Source organism: Octopus bimaculoides, chromosome 2 (genome assembly GCF_046866305.1).
Source record: "Octopus bimaculoides isolate indiv1 chromosome 2, ASM4686630v1, whole genome shotgun sequence".
Classification (NCBI taxonomy): Eukaryota; Metazoa; Mollusca; class Cephalopoda; order Octopoda; family Octopodidae; genus Octopus; species Octopus bimaculoides.
Genome location: NC_142929.1, coordinates 152,112,168 through 152,134,667, shown reverse-complemented (window position 1 = coordinate 152,134,667; position 22,500 = coordinate 152,112,168). Strand labels below are relative to the sequence as shown.

Genomic DNA, 22,500 nt, shown 5'->3' with positions numbered 1-22,500 from the left:
ATGAATGTAATGTATATATACTAACAAAGGATGTATCAAATATATGTTAATTTATGAAATTCTGTGTTGTAAGAAAATATCAATTGGTCAGTGATTTGATGTGTAAAAAATAGACATTGTTTTAAATCAGTATAGAAACCTCTTAATATGATGTTTATTTGAAACATTCTTAAAATATAGGGAATCGAAGAATGACACTTAGCAATGAAGTATGTACTATTAAGTGGTTTTAATACACACAGATATGCAAACACAGCAACAATAATAATGATGATAATAATAATAATAATAATAATAATTTATGACATTGAAGGCGTTGCGCAAGCATTTATGGAACTCAAACGGAAGAAATATTGATTCCAGATTTTGGCACAAGACACCAGTGTTTGACTGGTACTTACTTTATCGATTCTGAAAGGATGGAAAGCAAAGTTGATCTTAGTGGAATTTGAGCTTAGAACATAAAGACAGATGAAACACCACTAGGCATTTTGCCCAGTGTGCTAAAGGTTCTGCCAGCTCATCGCCTTCGAGAGGAACGAAAGAAATATTACTCAAAATATTTTGTTCGAAAGTACTAGTTTACTTCTCTCAAAATAGTTGATAAATCATTTTTGTTTTTGTTGTGCTTTTATTACTCTAACTCATCCGCAGCAGAATTGAAAATGTTTATGTATTGCATTGCACATTGCAATTTTACTGATGTTTATCATATGCTGTATTTAAATATTTGCAATAATAATTATTATTTATTACAACAGAGAAAGGTGACAAATCTTGTGGGTAGAGAGGTGTAATTAAGTCAACTTTAATACTGGTAATATAATTTCATTGACCACGAAACAATGGGAGACAAATTCATTTGCTGTATAGTTCGAACTCATAGGTTAAAAGGATGCAATTTGATTAGATACCACATGATTTATTTTTCATGGACCTACGAATTCTACTATCCATTGTCCAGATAAAAATATTCTATTAATTTCTATGTGAAAAAGTGGAATCTGAGGACACTAATGAAGGTCAGTGCCAGCAAATAGCAAGTACAATTAATTTTTCCATTAGGAGAAAAAGAGAAGTGTAAGTACTTTGTGGAGAATCACTTCTGTATTTAACAATGTGTAAGGTAGGCAACATTTTTTTCTGAATTATGGGCTTTAATTTTTTTTATCAAAGCTCCAGAAACATCTTATCACCCATGCTGCTTTGCTAAGAATTTGTGAGTAACACCACAAAATTCATTCAACAGTGTTACCTTTAAACACAATACACTTCAGTAAACTTCTCAAATTCCTGCTATTCAATGAGTTATTGATCATCAGGTTATTGGAACTTAGATCATTGGAGTTTAGATCATTGCAATTTAGTCGGTATTGTTTTTGTATTAACATTGGCTCAAGCAGAACTGAAGTTAGTGATTGTTTGATGCTGTTTAAAGTATTTATGAGGCAAAGACAGTAGAACACTAGATGAAGTCTCAGTACACTGATTTTATGACCTAATTCTAATTTTTGATTGATACCACGTCACTTTATTTACCCTGCTATTTTTTATAAAAGGAAAGACAAAGAACTCACAGAATGTAAATCACTAGTTTATAAAATATGTGATTTTATACCCATATATGAAGCTCAATATTTAAAGAATTTGAGCTCAAGTCTTCTTAAACTTCATTTTATCATGTCACTTGATTTAAGTAACAGTAAGGAGATTAAAGTTAGTAAATGATTGAAAAATGTTTAATTTACTGCATGCTCTGCAAATTTCAGAACTTCATCTCATTTGAATTGATAAAATGAAAGACAAATTCTGAATAAAACAACTAAATATCTTTAAAGAAAGAATCTGCTATTTAAGAAGGAAAATAATTTATAAAGTTAATAATATTTGACTGCAAATTAGAATCTAAATTTTTCGCTACCATCATTGTGATAAACAGCCAAAATGTTGGAAAAATTTGACATCTTTTGGTTCTAAGGTATATTTGCTTTACGTATACCAATTTAGTCGACTTTCACCGATTTAAAAAAAAAGTAATCCTTAAAATTTGAGAATAGAAGAAATTACCATAGTGTGGGTGAGTTGGTACAACCTTATAACTTACATTTTTAGCATTTATATATTTAGAATCAATTTCTTCATTTACTCATAAAATTGGCTTGTTTGCAAATAGGAAATGAAATGAAATGTCTATTCGGGATAGTAACTTACTCATTATTTCCGTTTTGTCACATTGGTGTTCATCACAACCGACCATACAACCACAGTCATTGATGCCATCACAGTGTGAGGATTTCGATACACATTCGTCATTGGAACACTGGAAACTGTTGACACATTCTGAAAATATATTGATCAGATATTAGATATCACTGTTTCATTCTTTACCTCTCCTATTTCTTTCTCCCCCCTCACTCACTTACTTACTCTCTCTCTCTATGTGCATGCATGCCTCTGTGTGTGTGTGTGTGCGCATGCGTGTATTTGTGCATGTCACTACCCCGTCATTTTTTCCAGATATAACGTATATAGGATTACGTTATAAAATGTTGCCTAACACTCTAAGATGGTAGGGTAAGATTTGAAAGAGATTTGGTTGTTATTTTTAACAGGTCGATCAATTATATGAAAGCTCTTCTGTTGATTCATACATGTGTTCGATGTGGTGTATCTGTGTGCATATTTGTGTACACATTTTATCAGAAACCTATTGCTCAATGTTGTCTAATGGATATTTAGGATACAAACAAAGCTTCACAATCAACCAAACACAAACATTTTATTCCATCTGGATGAACACGTAGATTTACATACATATAGATATACACATTTCGGTATACTGCCAATATTTTAATTAGTTTGCTTTGAGACCCAGATCAGATGAGCTTGCCAATTCTTCAATTTTACTTTATTCATATCCGAAAATGTTTAGTATGTCATGTTTACCATTACCACTGTTATAGTTACAGCTTCTCGTGCCATTATCTTTGTTTTAGTTGATCATGAAAGAATCGCATACATCTGTTTATGATATATATATATATATATATATATATATATATATATATATATATATATATATATATATATATATATATATATATATATATGCGCAGGAGTGGCTGTGCGGTAAGTAGCTTGCTTACCAAGTACATGGTTCTGGGTTCATTCCCACTGCGTGGCACCTTGGGCCAGTGTCTTCTACTATAGCCTCGGGCTGACCAAAGCCTTGTGAGTGGATTTGGTAGACGGAAACTGAAAGAAGCCTGTCGTATATATATATATATATATATATATATATGTGTGTGTGTGTGTGTATGTGTTTGTGTGTCTGTGTTTGTCCCCCAACATCGCTTGACAACCAACCGATGGTGGTGCGTTTACATCCCAGTATCTTAGCGGTTCGGCAAAAGAGATCGATAGAATAAGTACTAGGCATCCAAAGAATAAGTCCTGGGGTCGATTTTCTCGACTAAAGGTGGTGCTCCAGGATGGCCACAGTCAAATGACGGAAACAAGTAAAAGAGTAAAAGAGATATGTAAGTATGAGTGCACATATGCTGAGTGTCTGTACAATCCCACCATACATACAAATGCCAAAATTAAAAACCTTATCAATGGTAAACTTCAAGCCAGTAAACAAAACAAGGTACTAATGACCAGTGTGATTTCCAAATTTGATTGCAAATGGGAAAATTGTTAATTTCACGAATGCTACAGTTGTATTTGGTCTAAGTAGTTGGAAAGTAACGTAGTTACACTGTCACAAAGTAAACTATATCGCACTTGAAATATATTTGAAAAAAAAATTAAAAGGAGTGAGTGCAGCAATATTGTGGAGTTTATCTTGGATAGGGACACTCTAAACAATAAAACACAAAACAGTGCAGTCTTCGAACTGAAATACTACTTGCTGGGTCTGGGAAAACTGTCCGAGACAGGTGAGACAAATGCCTTTTTATGTTCCTCTTGAACCATTGTAAATCAACATATACGGTAAAAACATGAGCAGGGATGGGGAGTTTAGGAGGGTTGATGTTCTGGGACAGACAGACAAAATGCAGTGATTAGTGTGGGGCATGGAGTGAGCTGAACAAAATAAGGGTGCATTATTTACATTCAACGGATATTTGTCATCTTGTTTGTTAACATGTTTCGGCTGATACACCCTCCAACCTTCTTCAGGTGTCTTGGAGAAATTTTGAACCTGGGTTCTATTCTTTGCACGATGTTTTAGGCACCAAGCAATCTCTCTCTTTACACTGTATGGATGGTGGGAATTGAAGTTGAGGTATCGTCCAGTAAAGGTCGGCTTGCGGTATATGGATGTCCTGAATCCATACTTGGTGTGTGTTATTAATATGTCCAGGAATGCCAGCTGATTGTCTTTTTCCTTTTCCATTGTGAACTGTATGGATGGCTTTATTGAGTTCACATGATCTAACAGCACTTGGACATCTTCCTGGTGGGGCTAGAGTATAAAGGTGTCATCAACATATCGTAGCCATAGTGTTGGTTTTAGTGGTGTTGATCCTAAAGCCAAATTCTCAAAGTATTCCATGTATATATTGGCTATTACCGGTGATAATGGCAAACCCATAGCTAAACTCTCATCTTGTCGATATATATCAGTGTCCATACTGAAGTTGGTAGTTTCTACACAGAAGGTCAACATTTCCATCAAGTTTCTTATTGGTATACTAGTGCGTTCTTATCACCGATAGTGCTTCACCAGTTGGGACTTTGGTGAACAGGCTTATCACATCTAGACTCACCATCTGGTTGGATTCAATGGGGGGTATCATTGATCAATACCTTAGGAATGAGAACCCAGGTTCGAAATTTCTCCAAGACAGCTGAAGAAGGCTGGAGGGTATATCAGCCGAAACGTTGTGTTAACAACAAACAAGATGAGGACAAATATCAGTTGAATGTAAATAATGCACATAATTCCTCATCTCTTAAATATAGAACTGGAAAAAAAGGGTGATTACTGGAGGAGGGACGAGTGGGTTGATTATGCCTGAGGGGAGGAGGCACAAGCCCAGCTACCTCTAAAGAGAAGAGTCCATTGTCGTAGCAGTAGAAAAAACAGAAAGGGAAGACTCACACTTGTGGGCTAGAAGTTTGAACATTTCTGTGATGATTTTAAAACACTCTTTTAGATGGCTGCTTTCTGGATGCTGTCTAAGATGTCTATGTACGCCCTATCCCAGGTTGGTGTACAAAAGAAAGAAAAGTGCATTGGATACGTGCGAAGGCATTAGTGAGGAGTAGTGTTGGAGAAAAGTTAGTGTACATGGGGTGGGGTGGTGGAATCCTACCCCACCCACCTCATAGTCATGAAAAAAAATAACCTGATGTAATTCTCTGTTCAAACTAGATGTTTCCACGAATATAGCTACGAAATGTGTGTGTATATATATATATATATATATATATATATATATATATATATATATATATATATGTATGTGTATGTGCGTGTATATATATGCGCGAATGTGTATATATATATATACTAGCAGAAATACCCGGCGTTGACCGGGTTAAAGAGAATAATGAAATCTAAAAACGCCGTCTAGACTACGCATCATCTTTATATATAGAGATGTATATACACACACGCACCCAAACACACGTATATATATGTATATCAATATAAATATATGAACGTCAATGAAGTTTCGTAAAAGAAGGTGATCATGTACATACTTTCTTGCTGTTGTGATTATAACACCTCGTTGTAAACAATGTTCCTTGTTTTCCCTTGTGGAGCATATACAAATAGGTTTTTTTGCTGCCCACTCTTGAGCAGCCAACATACAGTTGTCCATATGAGAAGCAGGGCTCTTCCAAGAGAAGACCAGCTACAGACAGTGTTTGACCCTGAGATTTGTTTATGGACATGGCAAAAGTCACACGAAGGGGGAATTCTAGTCTTCTGAATGTAAAAGGAATGTCTGCTCCTGATGGAGTAAGAGGAATTCTTGGAATAAATACGTCATCCCCTTTTGCACATCCAGAAAGAATGGTAGCCTCGATAACATGTGACATCATTTTCTTTATCACGAGTCGTGTTCCATTGCAAAGTCTTGGTGGTTCCAGATTGCGGAGCAGCATAACAGGCGTTCCAACTTTAAGTGATAATATGTGGGGAGGTAGTCCTGGAGGCTCCAACGAATTGAGAAATTCAGGAGGATAGTTCACCACTTCATTTGTATCTGGAACTGTATCAACAGACTTGTAAGTTTGAAGATTGCCGGGAAGAGAATGCATCAGGTGTTGATTAATTTTTGTAACAGCTACGTTTTTTGGAGCTAATATTGCTCTTTCACATAGCCAATTGTGATTTTGGTAGTTTTGTTTAAAGTTGGGAAAGACTTTGTGTTTGAGGTCATCTACAGAATTAACAACAGAACAAAATGGCCGGAGGTCTGCAACGAAATAATTTTACTCAACACTTTGCAAGTGAATCAGTGGAGGCAAAGATGCGTCTCATTTACTTGACAATTTATGCACCACATTGCAGAAATCACAATGTAAGTATATCTGAAAGGGTAGTCTTACACTGTTGTACCGTTGAATTACAAATGATGCTCATCTGTTATGTTGGGGTTAAAATTTCATCAACATCAAAAATATATGAATTTTCATGGGAGTTATGGCCGTTATGCAAAGAATATAATTTCCAAATTTCATAAAGATCCATTCAGTACTTTTGACGTAGTTTTCGATAAGAAAACAAATGACTAATGTGTGTGTTTGTGTGCATGTGTATGTGTGTGTGATGGGTGTATATATGTATAGATATCTGTATGCATGTATATATATGTATATATGTACATATTACATGTACATCTATATATATATATACATCTACACATATGTATACATATACATGTATGCATATAGATCTATATATATATATATATATATCTACACATATACGTGTACATATACATCTATATGTATACATATACATCTCTCTCTCTCTCTTTCTCTCTCTCTATATCTATACATATACGTGTACATATACATCTATATGTATACATATACATCTCTCTCTCTTTCTCTCTCTCTCTCTCTCTTTCTCTCTTTCTCTCTCTCTCTGAAAGTATGTCATTACAGTATCGAAATGGTGTACATATACATGTATATGTATACATATACATCTCTCTTTCTCTCTCTGTGAAAGTATCTGTCATTACAGTATCGAAATGTGATTGTTTCAGTTAGTGGAATAGTTTCATTTTTAAAGTGAAAGTATTTGACATGGGTGTTTTTGTTTCACTTTTGACACGTAATACTTAAATAGTGGAGGAGATATTATGTTGCCGTGGGCTCGAACTCTGCAAGAAGTAAAAAATTTTTTTGACTAAAACACAACTGGAACCCTAAGTAAGGCATGTGTAAAATTTGAATGAAATTGGTTGCGTAGTTCTCGAGTTTTAGGGATTCAGACAGACAGACACACATTCTCATTTTTATATATATAGATAATATAAACTATATTAACTTAAATGTGTTGTCCATGCTTTCTGTCTTAGACAAAATATTAACGTCTAAATTTTTACAGTGCAATTCTATTAAAAATTAATTTAGGATGAAAAAAAGACAAATTGGCAATATTTTTCTGAAAAAACAAAAATGCAAAGTTCCAAAAAGAAACGCCCCCCCTCCCAGAAAAACAAAATAAAGCAAAGCAAAATAACATTGTCATCAGAAGTGTTAGAAGTTTTTTCATTCTGCGTTTCACTCTCCTACGTACATGTGTGTTGGTCGTTTAACCAAATTTTCCGAATTGCTGCAAACATCGTCATACAATTATGCAATGATTTATTTTGTTTGTTAGTTTCTATTCTTTTTGAAATTTTAATTTTGTGTGTATGTGTGTATGAATATATGTGTCTGCTTGTGCTTATGGCATGTTATAGCTGCAATAATTTTCTTTTGATAAAATATATACTTTAGTACTTGTAAAATATTTAGAGCAAAAAGAAAATATTAAGCCATATCCAGAATGTTCAGTGAATGCATAGCTTAAATTTTGTATCACACACACACACACACACACACACACACACACACACACACACACACACGCGTGCGCGCAAACATATGCACTTACCAATTAGTGATGATATATTTTCGGATGATACTCCTGCAATAGAAATGGAAATAGATTGTTAAAGCTGATAAAAAGTAATATACCATTAATTTATTTGCAATTATTCCCAGTAAACAAAATGGAAAATTGTATTTATATTTCTTCAGGTTCCTACCTAACAATTTGATTAAAATATTTTTCTTAGTCATTTTTATAGATTTTACTTACAACGTATCAATATTTCAAACATTTAATGTGAAATTATTTTAGTTGAGAAAACATAAAACGATAATCTCACATTTTTTTACCATTTTATTAACAAGGGATCGTTTCCTCAGTGGATCGAATAGCTACTATTGGATATAACAGCTAAATATCCATAAAACTATTCATTTTATTCTTAGAAAAGAGGGTAGTGTTGGCTGCGGAGATTCTAAGTGTATTGTGTCTTGGAAAAAGAAGTGAGATCACAAATGCTTTTGATTATAGGGCTGCTCGATCAGAGGTTAGCCTTAGGATAAAGAACAATAGCAATAACACCAATATTCTGTTTTGTTTTTAGTTAAAAACTCACTAATAAATATAATATACCAAACACTTATTGCTTAAAATACAAATGGTTGATTGGGCTATTACAAGTAGCTTCTACAAGTAGATTGCAATTTAGATTCTTCTTTGAACGATACAATCTTCAGGTTGTATATTTTCACAATAAAAAATTGCTTGGACAAGGGTTTAGCTGAGAGTCAGTTACATTTACAGTGGCTGAACATTGCTCAGTTTCCTTGGAAAACCAACCTCTGTGATTTTTTGAGGAAAAATTAAACTCAGAATTATAATCTGTATTTTGTAAATCACTTAGTTTTCTTTCGTCAATTTAATTACATTAGCCGTAATGTCAGAAGAACGTTGTCAGAAACAGCATTCTTCTGACGTTTTACTGTAAGTAATCTTAAATTTTCATGAAGTATAGGTTGCTTATATTAATAGATTCTTAGAATTTCTACGGTATTATTTACTTTCCGAAAGGCGGCGAGCTGGCAGAAACGTTAGCACACCGGGCGAAATGCTTTGCGGTATTTCGTCTGTCTTTACTTTCTGAGTTCAAATTCCACCGAGGTCGACTTTGCCTTTCATCCTTTCGGGGTCAATTAAATAAGTACCAGTTATGCACTGGGGTCGATCTAATCGACTTAATCATCCGTTTGTCTGTCCTTGTTTTGTCCCCTCTGTGTGTAGCCCCTTGTGGGCAGTAAAGAAATAAGAAACGTTAGTATGCCGGGCGAAATGCTTAGCGGTATTTCGTCTGTCTTTACACGTTCTGAGTTCAAATTCCACCGAGGTCGACTTTGCCTTTCATCCTTTCAGGGTCGATAAATTAAGTACCAGTTGCGTACTGGGGTCAATTTAATCGACTAGTCCTCTCCCCCAAAATTTCGGCCCTTGTGCAGAAAAGATTATTTACTTTCCGAGATTGTTTTTGTTCTACATGTTGGCTGAATTCAAACTCTTCAGTGTATCAGTGTGGTTATTGTAAACCTTTTTACAGGTCTCTCGAGTCACACTCATTAAATGTTACTCTCAAAGCTTGCATCTCATGTGAGGCACGATTCTGTGTCATGTATCACATAAATTATATAAGCGAATCTCTAGTAAAAGAAATAATCCATCGCGGGAGCCTCTATAAAGACGGTTGATGCAAAAGTCTTTTAAATCACACCATTCTGTCATAAGAAACGGATGCTAGAAATAGTAGCCAGAGCTTCCTCAAATCTTATTGCAGTGTCTTAAAGACACGTTGGATGATATTCTATACTTTTCGATCATAGGTGATCTTAATTAGATCTGGCTTGGGTCGAACAACAACAATAGCAACAACTATTAAAATGAGCCTGTACACGGTAGCTTGACTTGCTATAAATAGTAGGCAAATATCCATTAAATCCCACCGCATTAAAGGAAAAGATGGCCATATTGGATAATACAGTCCAAGATACAATATTTTTGAAAGAAAAAACGGTATGGTATCTCTCTCTCTCTCTCTTTCTCTCTCTCTCTCTCTCTCTCTCTCTCTCTCACACACACTCACACATTTAATAATAACGTGCATTTCAAAGTTTTGGGATCCTCCTTTTACTGGATATGCATGTGGAAATCCGCTGGTGTACGCAGAATTAAAAAAAAAAAATTATAATACAACTGGATGAAATGAACAGGCTTTAATCGAAACCATGACAAACCAAATCACAACTTCCTATTAAGTCTTTTCTTTAGCATAGACATGTCTCGCCTTTTATGAAAATGGATAGTAATGTTGCCAAAATATATATTTGAAGAATTCCTCATCTCTTTTGTCTGTAAGCATTCGAAACTATGGGCGATCCAGCAGTACTCTCACCTGATGACGTGCGAGTACACAGCTATTGCTAATGTATAGAAACAATTGTTGTGGTTTGAATTAAAGCCTGTTCATTCCATTTTTGTGTTATATATATATACACACACACAAATATACATGCATACACACGCACACAAATATTCATGACTATGCAATTATGCATGTGTGTATGGGTACGTGTGTGTAACTATGCACATACACATACAGACACACACATGTGCATACGTGTACACGTATACATTCGTACGCTTACACGCACACACACATATATACATATACATTTTACATAATTTTCATTATCTGTCAATTAACTTGAAACACTTAAAGTTACCCCATTGCCGTCTACTCAAGTTCGATCAATAAATCAACAACAATATCTTTTAATTGATTATTCATTTATTAATTATGTTGCCGAGGAAATCTGTTAAACAAATTACATTGGCCGACTTCTTGACCACGAAACTCAAAACTACACCAGAAAAATGCTGATTTCAAATAATTTAGTTAACTCTTCGCTGTCCTTGTCCTTTTCTTTCTTATCACAACATGTCTAAGAGATTTTCTCTCAGACAAAAGCCACAATATCATACCTTTCAACGATGTATAGACATTACAAATGTCCATTTTAATTCAATACTATCTCAATTGCGTACATCGACTATCTATCTACCTGTCTGTCAATATGAAGTACAACTTTCAAATGACCTAATTTAACAATATAGGTATTGTGCAAGAGGAAAAATGGATATTCAATTCTCATGTTCAGGAGAAGGTTTAGTATTCGGCTTGTTCTCTGAATGAAGAGGTAAATTTCAACATCCAGGCAGGGTCGAGCTCCCCGGCTAGCATACATACATACATATTGTCAGCAAATCATAGATCCCAAAGATAATCTCCCCCCCCCTCTCTCTTTCTCTATATATATAATTTTCTTGATCGACCACTTTGATTTTTCCTTTCTCTGAAGGTAGTCATGTTGATGGGTAGGCGTAGTGAATAAATTTAATTCGATTTGCTTGAAAATCTTTGTTTGTAAGCTTTGTTCAGCGCAGATATTTAAGAGAGGGCAAGAGAGAGAGAAAGAGAGAGAGGAGGTTAAAGAAGGGAAAAAATATCTGAAACTGTCCAGCGACAATTTTAATTCTAAAGTGATTGTTCTAAACTTTCCCTCGAAAATCACATCTAAGAGTATTTTGGGACGAATTGGTCTGTGACGAATTGAACTGGGGATGAATTGATCAACGACGAATTGACCGGGGATAAATTAACCGACGACGAAATACCCGAGAATGAATTGTCCTAGCAACACCAATCCCGTTCAAATAGCCATGTACTACCATTCATAGCAGTCCGCCAAACTTACTCTGGTACCACACACCATGAGTCTATCAGCTACTACTAAATTCAAACTATGCCGGACGGAGGGGATGACCTTGAAGTCGACGATGTTTAAACTAACGGAGACAACACTCGCAGATCGCCTGAGGAAGCACAATTAGATCTCATTATGCAAACAAACAGTTGCATAATCAAATACCTGTATTTTTGAAGAACTACGTTGCGTTGAAACAATTGTAGCGATTAAAAAATAACTGTCCAACCGTACTCCTTGTTCACTCCAATTTCTTCAATTTTATATTACCACACGACGAATGCCCAAACTTAAACTTGGAAGTATATAATAATACTACCGGATAGTACTGGGAAATTCTGAAGGTGGATGAACTTTATACTGTACTCTACCACGTTAACGGAATAACTATATATATGTGTGTGTGTGTGTGTGTGTGTGTGTGTGTGTGTGTGTGTGTGTGTGTGAATAAATAAATAAATAAATATATATATATATATATAGGAAGAGAGAGAGAGAGAGAGAGAGAGAGAGAGAGTAGCGAAGTAGAAAAAAGATCAGAGTATGTGTAGTAAAAATACTGAATACAAGGAATGTGTATATTTTAATTGAAGGCAAAGATGTCTGAATCATTACTCTGATCTGAGTTTCACGTAGACGACTATTTATTCGTTTGAAGATGGAGAGTCGCATGATGATACATAAGTAAAAATATTCGTAAACTCATCGAAATATAAATTATCGCTATTTAATTGATTATTCAAAACCCTTCAGATCCCAATAATGTACTTTTTCCACTTGTAAGCACAAACATTTTCACCAAACAAAACGGTTCTCTTTACTTTGTCGAAAACTGTCAACACATAAGGCTACAATAACTGAAAATGGAACAATAACCCACAAAAATTTCTGCAAAGAATGCTTTTGATATTACAGAAAAAAATTAAGTGCCTAATTGAAAAGAGCAAATATCTAATCAAGAGAATGAGATGGAAGTTAAAGGTAATACGTTTTAGCATTAGTAAATAAGATTTGACAGAGATGTCACTATTTCATAGTGTGTTAGTAGAACAAACGATTGAGATTCACATATAAAAAAGGCTTAAGAAAGAGTCAATAAAGAAGTGAGACAAATTATTTCCATTAACAAAATCCGTCGAAGTGTGCTAAAGAAGTATGCTAAAGAGATTACAACAAATTCTAGGCCAATAAATTCAGCGCGGAAAGAACTACGTGTTTAGCAACGAAAAAAAATAGTAGATGAATATTTATCGGAAGAGAAATGATTATTTTCCAGTATCTAAGAAATGATTATTAAAACGATAAGAACAAATGTTCAGGAACATTTCAATAATTCAAAGAGTTTTTGTTTGAGCAGCAATCAGATAATGGTTTAAAAAAATCATTGGTTAAAATTTAATTATAGATGATAAAAATCACCTACAGAAAAAACCCCACCAAAAGGCCAAGGGGAAGGGGAAGAGAATGCCAAGGCGTTTCTTAAGGATTTTCACGAACAATTAGCAAAATCTAAAATCTCTTTAAATTTGTCAAGGTTATATAGTCTAATTTCTTTCCACCCTGTGGTAAAATAAAGAATGTCCATTCGTTAGAGTTTTCGTAGTGTTTGCCTTGACTGACTTCCAGAGTTTTCGGCAGACTACAATTCAAAGAAATAGATGGCATATTAGATCATTAGTGCAGCACATAACGGTCAAAACACCTGCCGAACGCGAGAGCACAGAATTGATTAATTCATCTATATGCGAACAATTTCTTTGAATATTTTATGAGCGTTGGTTAGGCAATTTTGCGCGTATTTGTTTATGTTAAAGATGTATTATTATATTATTTGTGTGTATGTGGGTTTATTTGTTGTGCTATAACAAGGAAAAGAGTTAAGGCTTGAGATATCGAAAATACATACCTATGAACAAAAAGACCGGAACCATTTGAATTTGACATTCTCAATATCATAAAACAAGATAAGTGCTTGTTATGGGGATAATAGTAATAATGGAACACCCCTCCCACGTGACGAGTGGTATGTAATAGTCGTTATAAATACGGTGACGTCGAGAAGTTAAGGTAGTCGTGTCTTGTCTAAATAACTATACTGCTATACCGGAGTGGACGTTATAACAGTCTGACGTTGGATTACAACAGTGTTAAAGAATAATCTAACCATTTCAAGGTATTTTACACAAATTTAACAAAATTTAATAATTTTAAAAACATACATATTTTTTTCAGGTAATACCAAAATATGTTCGAAAGTATTATCCGCACATTCCATAGACCCTCTTTTCACTAATATCATCCACACCTATAAGAAAATCCATATTAATACACTGCAATTTCCAGTTAGGTTTACAATAGGAGTCAGTGCTTACTGTACCTAAACTTAAGATATGTCAGAAAAATTAAACAATGCTAAGATAGGAATCTATAGTGACCTTCACATCTAACTCTTTGAATGTATTCACGAACTCCTTCCTAACAGTATCCCTTGCATTGCTATTTTTACCTCACAAAATAAACCCAACAGGAGTACGCGTGGAGTTCGACGACTTGCCGCCAGCGATAGATTTCCATCGCTAATCTCTTCTGCTGTTGCTTGTGTTACCATCTATTTCTTCTTTGCTTGTCTCTCACTCGATGTTGTTGTTATTTCTCTTCTATCTTCCTTTTATTTCCTGTCCTTTTACTTTCCCCTCCGTGCTAGTTGCTAGTATCGTTCTCTGTTTTCTCTCTTCGTCTTTCTCGCTTAATTTTTCTGCTCGTTCGCTTTTCCTCCTTTTGGTAAACCTTGTCTCTCCTCTACACTTCCTTTTCTTTTCTTCATGGGACTCTTTGGTGGCGAGTCTGCGTTTTCTTGTCTTTTCTTCCTCTTCACCACTGTGTACCTTTCTTCCATATTTTCCGCTGGTCTCTGCTCCTCTACGCCTTGCACCTCTACCTCTCCTTGCTGTTCCATCTCCGTCACCTTCTCTTCGTGTTTCTGGGGACACTTAGCTTTCATGTGTCCCCATACTCCACACTGAAAACATATGGGAGGTCTTCCCTCCACTACAACTCTTAACTTCGTCTCGTCCGGTAACAATACTTTCTCTGAAATTTAGTGGAGGTCTGGTAGACTGACGTGGACCGTCACCTCAAGGCCGTATTCCCATTGGTTCACCTCCGCTGTTCTTGTAATTTTGAAGATTTTAGTCTCCTCCTCTGTGTTGTAGAGGATGGCTGCCACCAGCCATGCCTCGTCAATCTCTGGGGACACTCTACCAATCCTAACTCTGGCCGCACGTTTGCCACAGTAGGTTGGCAGTAGTACCCACTCAGTGGATCTTAAAGGCACAGTGGAATGTTTTATCGCTTCTTGTTCGCTCGCGAAGCGTACCTCCACTGTGCCATATTTCTTGCCTCTGGTGTAATGCGTAGTGAGGCTTTTATTCTCTTTCAAGCATTATTCGGCCACCCCTGCTGCAGCTATTTCAACTCTTTTTGTAGCGATAGACAGCGTTCTGTATATTACTGTCCTTTTTTCTGTCTTTTCCATAATTTCCTTGGGCGGCGTCAACCTCAGGCTGTCTCCTTCCTTTCTTAACAGTTCATTGTATTTCTTAAAATTTGTCTCCTCCAGTTGAATTTCTCTTACTTGGAAGATATCTGCTGTCAAACTTTTCCCCGTTACTGCAGCGTAACTGCCTGCTGGAACTGGTTGTCTCTCCATAACGTTGTTATTAACGACTTCACCCACAAATGGGGAAGAAAACAAAAATTAACTGGTAACGAACACCAATTCAACAATTTCGATTATTCAACAATTAGGTACAGTAGACCTTCAACAATTAAACAACAAGCGACTAACAGGGAATCAAACGACTCGGGAACTGGCATGAACTCTCTGACTTACTCAGATCTCTAGTATTTATATGTAGTGGTCCAGTCCATTCTTGCCAGGGGGCATCGTGCTCTCGTACAACAGTATGTATGTTTGTATGTATGTATGTATAAGAAAATTTATGTTTGTATGTATGCAATCTTTTCCGTTAATCTTAGGCGTTAATAAATTCCTGTGATCTACTAGTTAATTTTACTGGACTGTAATTGTAGGAAAAGATTCTTAGTAACAAAGACAATGGCATCAAGGCAACGATGATGATGATGAGAATAATGAAGATCATAATGAACAGGATAATGATGACAATGATAACACTGATCATTATAATCCTTATGTCCTTATCGCAATTACTCTTTCGTCTAGAATTGACAAATGATCATAGAAAACTAGGTTTTTAAAGGAATTCTTTTAACAGAATCAAATGTGAACATCTCAACACCAAATGGAGGAGGAAGGTCCTGGAAAAGAGATATATTGAGGAATTTTTGAAGACAACAGAAAAAGAAATAAAAATTTAAGAATGCGTGTTTGAACTCTAAAAATCTTGCAACAGCATACCATACTTCTAGATATTATTAAGGTAGTCCTATACTAAATATGTCAGCTACCCCATACGGAAAAGAAATCCCTCAATGAAATTACCAGATAAAGAGAATGATAAAAAAAAACTGCTTTAATTCCCATAATAGAAATATCTCAAGGAGACTCCTTTTCTCCATTGCTCTTTTATCTAGATTTGACTACATAAAGAAATGAAGTGGTTAAACATTTTATGGAGAAACTATAAACTAACGTTTCCGTCCGAAAGGTTTTAAAACCTTAAAGACATTATCTTGAAGTGCCAAAGAAACTCAATGAAAAAAAAAAAAAAAAAAAAAAAGACGAGTATATATAACACCAACCACCCCAGTCATAATCTACAGCTTAGATATAAGCAAGGGGAACTGAAGTCCCTAGATAGGAAAATTAAAAATACAAACAAACAATAAAGCTATTAACTGGTTTTCGAACCAACTACCATAAACTAACATGGATGGAATAAGCTTATTACTTACATAGACATATGACAATATGAGTCTATAAAACATTTAGACTCAAGCAGAGGAATACTGATTAGTATAATAAGGAAATATGAAGATGAAAATCAGAACATTTTTTATTTCTATATGAATACACAAAAGTGAAAAGTCTAACAGGCTGGTAAACTTAGATAAACTTAGATATGTTTCGACCAAAGATTGGTCCAGGCCATGTCTAACTTAATAGCACCACCTGATAGGATTATCTAAATCCTTTTTACAGTCAAGTTTTGTTTATCGTCCATTCAAGTAGAGAGTTCTTGAGGAAATAGGTTTAAATAAAAACAAAATTACAGAAAAGGTGAAAAACAAAATGTAAAATTAGAACAGAAATAAAAAGAATAATCCTGGATAAAGACAGAATGCATCAATATGGGAGGTACCAATGTCTCAAAAACTCTGGAAGGTGTGATTATAGCTGTAAAAAGTAATTGGTTAACAGGCCAGATATATAAAAAAATGGTGGGGTGGGGAAGCAAGCAGCTAATATCCTGTGCAAAGAAAAACCAATTGATCACATCATTTCAGGCTGTCCTAGCTTCGCAAAGGCGATACAAAAAGTTACATCCACATTAAATGCCTCAACACCATAACTGGATGTAAATGTTGTAAGCTCATAATAAACCCGGTACATGAACAACAGTATGGCCGTGATATTCTAAGACACTGCCTGCCCAGATATCATAATATATTTAAAAAAAAAAAAATCTATGTAGTCTGGTAGACGTCAGACAGTTGGAAATACATCATCATCATCGTCGTCGTCGTCGTCGTCGTCGTCGTCGTCGTCGTCGTCGTCGTCGTCGTCGTCGTCGTCGTCGTCGTCGTCGTCGTCGTCGTCGTCGTCGTCGTCGTCGTCGTCAGCAGCAGCAGCAGCAATCTGGCTAAGAAGGAATATATTCACAGACACGACAGAGTTGGGACCTATAAACACTGGAAGCTATGCTAACACTATGGAATAACAGAAAAAAAAAGATGGTATAGGCACACTCCAGAAAAGGTCATAGAAAATGAGAAAGCAACCATACTCTGAGATATGCCAATACACATAAATAGAAAAATTAAGGCCAATAGGTCGGATATAGTTGTCAGAGATCACCAAGAAAAAAAAATGTTTTCTAATCGATGTATCAATACCAATAGATGACAATGTTTCTCTAAAAGAAACGGAGAAACGGAGAAACTTTCAAAATACAAAGATCTGGAACTCGAATGTGGAGTCTAAAAGCAGAAACAATTCCTATCACTGTAGGCGCATTAGGGATGATAAAAAAGCAGTCAGACAAATACATAACTAAAATACCAGGACTTACAAGTATATATAACATACAGAAAATAACACTACTAGGCTCTACACACATCTTACGTAAAACACTTTCAATACGGTGAAAATAAGAGCAGCACAACAAACCACAATACACACTCAAGGCACACAGAGCTGCGCTCGGTAGGGCAGAGAAACCACGCGATAAAAATAAGACTACTGAATAATAATCTTTTCTACTCTAGGTACAAGGCCCGAAATTTTGGGGGAGCGAGCCAGCCGATTAGATCGACCCCAGTACGCAACTGATACTTAATTTATCGACCCCGAAAGGATGAAAGGCAAAGCCAACCTCGGCGGAATTTGAACTCAGAACGTAAAGACAGACGAAATACCGCTAAGCATTTCGCCCGGCGTGCTAACGTTTCTGCCAGCTCGAAGTGTTACTATTGAATAATGATAATAATAATAATAGTGCGTTGTGAACAGTAAGTAAAGATATAGACAAATGGCTGAAAGAGGTTGGAATAGAATGCCCTGTAGAGCTTCCACAGAAAGTTTGTCTCTTCTGGACAGAAAGGGTTATTAGGAGGGTTCTAAGAACTCGAAAGACTATTGAAAACTTGTGGATACCTAAGGTTACAAGTAGTAACCCGCTACCCACATAAATCTTATCAAGAATAAGACCGAACCTGAGTCAAACCAAATAATAATAATAATGGTTTCAGATTTTGACACAAGGTCAGCAATTTCGGGGAAAGGAGTGAGTCGTTTATATCGACCCCAGTGATCAACTGGTACTTGTTTTATGAACCCTGAAAGGATAAAAGGCAAAGTCGACTGCGCGGAATTTAAACCCAGAGAGTAAAGACGGACGAAATGCTGCTAAGCATTTTGCCCGCCATGCTAACGATTCTGCCAACCCACCTTAATAATAATAATAATAATAATAATAATAATAATAATAATAATAATAATCATAATATTTTCTTTTATTAGCCACAGGGGTATAGATGACGGGGGACATCACAAGGACAGACAATAATTTGTGTGGGGATTTACATAAAGGATGAGGTAAAAGAAATGGAAAAGACGGTGAAATGCGATAAAAGTATACTTAGTATATGATGGCATGAATGATGCAGTCGTCCTGATACACGAGAAAGTCAAACCAGGACCAATCAAGGAACCCCACAGATCCAGGATTACCTTGACTACCATGAGTCCTCTCTCATGCTCTCTAATCTACAGGTGCACACTTAGAGTAGGGCCAGTCACTCAAACCATTTTTACTACGGTCATCCATCTTTTCACTAATTCCCTGAGAAGTAGCGCTTCCCCCTCCACCTCCTCTTTTCTTTCTAAGTGGAACTTAAAAACGTCGAAGAGAACTTAACCGAAGAGGAAAGTGCCTTTCCTTAATTCCTTCAGCCTCGTCCACTACACAACCTCTATTACCATAGCCACTAGACAGAGGAACACCACCTACCCTGCCTTGGAGTGATCCTAACGATGGATTCGGCTGATAACAGCTGATCGCAATAACAGCTGATCGACATAATTCCACAAGTCAGCAATACTCGGACATTGCTCAAGTGTATGAGAACAATTTCGTCGCTCTGCGCACATCTTGGACAGTCTCGCCTGATAGTGCTTCAGCACTGCCAGGCCAGGGATTTCTGGAAGTTATTCATGGTAGTACCAGGCCACAAAGTCCCTCGAAACAGACCGCCTAGTTTATCTTCGTCGACGCCTAGAGTTTCTCCGAGAACGTCATTGCCCTTATCCATCACCAGGTTTCTATATATCACCTCATTGGCACAGGACCAGCCAACAGTTTTTGAAGAGAGGGCGGAAGTCGATTGCATCGACCCAGTACTTGACTGGTACTTACCGACTTCGAAGGTATGAAAGGCAAAGTCGACTGCAGTGAAATTTGAACTCAGAACGTAAAGACGGACGAAATGCCACGAAAACATTTCGTCTGATATACTAACGATTCTGTCAGCTCGTCTCTTTTAATAATAATAATAATAATAATCCTTTCTACTAAAAGCACAATGCCTGGAATTTTGTGGGAGAGGGCTAGCAATTTACATCGACCCCCAGTACTTGACTGGTACTTATTTTATCGGCTCCGAAAGGATGAAGGACAAAGTCGATCTGGGCGGAATTTGAGCTTAGAGCGTAAAGCCGGACGAAATGCCACAAAGAATTTTGTCCAGCGTGTTAACGATTCTGCCAGGTCACCATCTTAAAAACAACAACAACAACAACAGTTTCTAACAAAGACAAGTCCGCATATTTCAAGGGAAGAGTACAGCCAATTAAAATCACTTCAGTATATTACTCTTACTTTTTTATATCGACCCAGAATGACAAGAGGAAAGTACAACTGCAGAATTAGAACGCAGAATTCGAAGAGATATCGTTAACAACGGTAAATCATTGCACTCTGTAGTAAATCTGTTGTCATCACCGCCAATGTTTTTTTATAGCGATCTCTAATTATTTCAATGATTTCTCACTAGTGACATTACGTTAACAATAACCTTTCTAACAATGAACTTGTTAGAAATTATTATTATATTATTATTATTATGGCCGTCAGCCTGTGAATTTATACAAGATGGAACTCCGTAACTTGTAAGTGTTTAACCAAGCATTCACAGTTTTATTTAACAAGTATTTTGCTTGCATTGCCTGGATCGTGGTGGTAACAGTTAGTGATTGCCCCTCCTTTTTAGGGGTGTGATAATTGTTTTGCATTTTTGCATTTTTGTGAAGACAGAATTTTATTCATTCTTCCAATTTTAAAAGATGTTGGATTACGAAAAAAATAATAACAATAGACCAAGAGCAGCGTTCTGTTGTAACTCCGAAAACAAACTTCTCGCTATAGAGAAATATAATTTCCTCTTGCTACGACGACAGTAATAAGTGCAAAAGTACCAGTAGCAACTATAATGGCGACGACGACTATAGCAGCAGCACCAGCAGCAGCAGCAGCAGCACCACCACCACCACCACCAGCACCACCAGCACCACCACCAGCACCACCACCAGCACCAGCAGCAGCAGCACCACCACCACCACCAGCAGCACCACCACCACCAGCACCACCAGTACCACCACCACCAGCAGCAGCACCACCACCACCACCACCACAAACAGCAGAAAGAATGACAATTTTCGGCTCATAAATCTGTTAAATACAGAGTTTAAGATTTTGGCCAAAGTGTTAGCGAAAAGGTTGGTGATTGTCGTTGGTAGTCTAGTAGGGGAAGCAGAAACGTGCGCAATCTCGAACAGGTCTATCCACGACAATCTCCACCTTATGCGATACATCATAGAGAGGGCTGGGATTAAAGTTGGATTCGGTGGGGTCCTGATCAATTTGGATCTATCAAAAGCATTCGATAGGGTCGACCGTCGCTACCTGGAAGCTGTCCTTAAAGTGGTCGGTTTCCAATCCGTTTTCAGAGGCTAGATCGCTGCAAAGTACAGCGGCACATGTTCAGTGGTCAAAGTAAACAACTATCAATCAGAACCGCTTAGCATCGCATGCTCGGTCCGTCAGGGCTGCCCGCTGTCACCTCTTCTGTACGTGCTGGCTCTCGAGCCACAATTGCGAAACAATTGCGGGGCATCCCTTTCGACTGAGACTCGGAAGAACAGTGTTTACACACGTGGACGACGTCACCATCATGGTGTCGGATACCTCCGAAGTTGAGGCGGTCAGCTCCATTCTAGGAGAATATGAGTCGGTTGCAGGGGATAAAATCAATGTCGAGAAGTCGGTGGGCTTGCGACTGGGCACCTGGAGAGGCAGATCGATGCTGTTAGACGGCGTCGTCGGACGCTGGACTGACGGACGAATTATACTGCTCGGGATCTGGTTTGGTCTCAACCTCCAGGTGGATAAGAAATAGGACGAGTTGACGAACAAGGTGGCCAGTCTTACCCAGGAATGGGCTGAGAAGAAGCTGTCCTTGAAAGGTCGGCCAGAGGTGGCGAATGCCTACATCGCCTCCGTTATCATTTAGCGTCTGACCATCGTGCCTTGCCCCAGTTATTGCTTGATCAAGTTGGAGCGTCTCTTGTTCATGTTCTTGTGGAAGGGACGCATTCCAATGGTCATGCGGTCAATCTGTTGTCAGCTCCCTCTGAGTGGTGGCTTAGGCATGCCGTGGCTTTTGATGCGGACAAGTTGCACCACCTGCAACGATTTCTAGAAGGTGAACGTGTGGACTCCGTTTTGTGAGGCACGTATTTCCACAACTCGTCTCCTTGGCGGAGCTGTAGTCCTGGGTGAAGGATAAACCAAGACTGGGCGCCTGGCACTTAAAATGTTGTCAGGCGCTCACTTTTTTCTACCAATCTGGCAAGGATGTTCA

General features: G+C 37.0%; 1 protein-coding gene across 1 annotated transcript in view; it reads right to left on the bottom strand.

Annotated features, from left to right (window-relative positions):
• LOC106872136 (uncharacterized) overlaps positions 1-22,500 on the bottom strand; it is a 309,478-nt gene that overhangs the window by 1,511 nt on the left and 285,467 nt on the right. Inside the window, exons 5-6 of the mRNA XM_014919008.3 lie at positions 8,132-8,164; positions 2,212-2,340 (exon numbers count right to left, since the gene is read on the bottom strand). Coding sequence (XP_014774494.1) covers positions 2,212-2,340; positions 8,132-8,164 — 162 coding nt within the window. The remainder of the gene's footprint in view (positions 1-2,211; positions 2,341-8,131; positions 8,165-22,500) is intronic.